Source organism: Manis javanica, chromosome 2, assembly GCF_040802235.1.
Source record: "Manis javanica isolate MJ-LG chromosome 2, MJ_LKY, whole genome shotgun sequence".
NCBI classification, from domain to species: domain Eukaryota; kingdom Metazoa; phylum Chordata; class Mammalia; order Pholidota; family Manidae; genus Manis; species Manis javanica.
In genome coordinates, this window is record NC_133157.1 from 109,086,957 (window position 1) to 109,089,906 (window position 2,950).

The window sequence follows — 2,950 nt, forward strand, 5'->3', positions numbered from 1 at the left end:
AAAGGCCATTTAATTTCATGGCAAATTTTCCTTGTCCACCATCACTCATTATTGGGAAGGATGGGGATTTGTGGCCGGCATATTCTTTAAACACCACTAAGGATTCCCAACCTCCTCACAAGGCCCATCCTATATGGAAATGGCAGCTGGGCGGTTCTGCAATACCTCTTCCACCTAGTCACAAGTTCAGGAAATTTAATTCATAAAAGTGTTTTGGAAGATATTTTCTTGAACCGTATTCCCTTCCTTTTGTTGTAAACTGCACAGGATGGTTTGTACAAGTCCATTAATGTGTTACACCCCTTTTGGAGTCCTGGTTTATCGCATTTTGAAGACAGAAATCGGATTACTTTTTTTTCATTGCCGGGTTGTTGTTTTTTTTGGAGTAGGGTGGGGGCCGGGTGGGAGAAGGGTTGGTTTACATTCCACAGACTACTTCAGGCTAAAGACTCAAGTAAAACTCAGTTATTATGATAGAGCTGGAACACTTTACTGTTTTAATGCTAATAATGCACCTGGTACCTCAATTCAACTGCTACAAATAAATGTCAAAAGGTTGAATAGTAAATATTACAATGAGCCATTAAGTTTATGCACTAGATTTCAGACCTGAAAGTGTAACTGGTAATTCAGTGAAAGTTTGTTAGGTGTCATGGTTAAAGAAGGATGTAACAAGAAGTTTCTCTGAGCCCAGAATGTTCTTTTCTGAAGCTCTTGTTTGTGGGGTGTCTTTTTCTTTGCTCCCCTCATTCCCTCTCCAAGAGTAGTTGCACTTAATTTTCTTTGAGTGGAAAGATTTTACCAGAATCCTGATTGAATGCTGGTAAAAGCTGCCTCATATATACTGAGTAAAACAGATATGAAATTGCAATTATTATTTTTTTTTAGTAAAGGGTGTGATTTTACTTTTACAGCCACTCCTTGCAATTAAAAAAGTCCTTTTTTGTGTTCTCACCCAAAGGTTTTAAACAAGGTGACTCTTACTATTGTCCTGCTTACCTTGTGGTCTGAACATGACTCCTCAAACTGGCAGAACAGTTAAAATATTTCTCCTAATAGCAGGATATTTTATGGTCTGACTCTTCATAGTGACAAAGCAGTAAATACAACCAAGAAAAGTAAAATGGGTCAGAGTTGTAAGAATATCCCCAAATGAAAAACGCTACTTCAGGGCTTTTTGGTACCAGAACTCAGGCACTAGGATTTTATTACTTTTACTTTTTCTGCATCTTTCTAAACTTCTGTTTTCAGATCATCCTGTGAATAGAGCAGGAGAATTTCTACTGCAAGTGACAATCAGAGGTGACTATCTATGTTTGCACTTAAAATCAAAGGAGTTCAACATGCAAATGACTAGGGTCTAGCCCTTGGTACGGGCCATGCTGGTGTGCTGTGTTGTGATGATGGAAGCAGTAAATCAAAATTATGGAAATTTGCACTGTTGAAAAGCATGCTTTAGCTTTATTTTCAATTAAAAACACTGTTTAAAATTCCTGGTTCCATACATTTCTACTTATTCCAGGTTGAAGAATGGTTAATAGTAATGAATGGTTTTGTTGACATTTTCACTTGTAATGTTTTTGCCTGAAAGAAATGCATTTATTGGGTGTCATATCTTGTAATACCATGTGATAAGGCCAGTCAGGTTCTATGCAAAGCACTGGTGGATTTCTTCCTAATAACAACAAACTTTACAAACTTCTTACAAATGGAGTGCAAAAAGTTTCAGGTTTAAGAAAGTGAAGCCAAAATCAATTGCTATTTTAATGAAAGTTAAATTGAATAATTTTGGTCCACCTCCCTTAGTCTGACTAATTATGTATCTCAGATCTTTGCCATTTTAAACCTGGGAAGTTGCATCTGTAGATCATAAATCATAAAACAAAACAAAAAAATCAATGAAATGTTTACTGTGTTAATTTAAGCCACTGTTTCTCATGGAAGTGCAGTCTTTTTTTCCCCCTTAGCCTTTTTATTCCTATTCCCTTTGAAAATTTTCTTCTGTCTATAAATGTTTCAGATAGATCTGGTCTCAGCCCTAATTGCTGTATATGGTCTGCGGTTTTACTCTTATTGCAAAGGACAGAGGCTGAGAATACCTGCATCCAAATACATTTGGATGGAGTAAACAGATGCTTTGAACTGCCTCCCTTCCTTTCCTTCTTGAATGTTGCCAGATGTAGGTTCACTGGATCCTTTTTTATTGGGATGATAGATATGGTCAAAGTAAAAATTGGGGTATGTTATCCATGAATTCATGTTTATGTATAATTCCAAAGACCAATACAAGTTAGTTAAAGCCCCAGAAAGCTGAACAATTGGCTTCTCAGTCTGATTTCTTTCCTCTTTGGAAGATAATACAGAATCTGGATGCAGTGAGTTGTCCTGCAAAATCAATCTGTAAAAAGTGTGACATACGCACACTGGAAGTCTGTAATTTCTACTCTTTAATTACTGCTAAGTCAAGAGAGTTCTAAGTATGATGAATACTATATTTAGGCTAGTATTTTTCTTGTTGGCTGTGAAATCATTGTTCCTAAATTATAAATTGAGAATATATTTAAAGCCCACAGATCTTGGCTGTGGGAGGACCATGAGATGACATCAGCACAATTTAAAACAAATATACCTATGAAATTTCTGACATAAAATATCAGCCTCCAGCTTTGACACTTGGTCTCCAGCCCTCAGAGAATCAATAGTTTCAGTTTATAAGAGCTGGAGAATGAGCAGCATGGAGGCCGAGGCATTCCAGAGTGATACCATCAAAAGGAAAGAAATTAAATAGTCAACACAAATTTTACCCCACAGTACTAATACAAGCCAGCCAACCACAGCAAAAACCGAGTTGGGGCTTCTGTTAGGAAAGTGTACCAAATGGTATTCCTGCAAACAGTAACTTGCAAATACAAGGTATTCTTTCAATTTCTGGTAGCCCCTTAGCTGTTAT

General features: G+C 36.9%; 1 protein-coding gene across 1 annotated transcript in view; it reads left to right on the forward strand.

The window, feature by feature from the left end:
• SKIDA1 (SKI/DACH domain containing 1) overlaps positions 1 to 2,341 on the forward strand; it is a 6,393-nt gene extending 4,052 nt beyond the window's left edge. The window contains exon 1 of the mRNA XM_037006044.2: positions 1 to 2,341. This exon is cut by the window's left edge and continues 4,052 nt beyond it. Coding sequence (XP_036861939.2) covers positions 1 to 206 — 206 coding nt within the window. The 3' untranslated portion in view covers positions 207 to 2,341.
• The last annotated feature ends 609 nt before the right edge of the window (positions 2,342 to 2,950 follow it).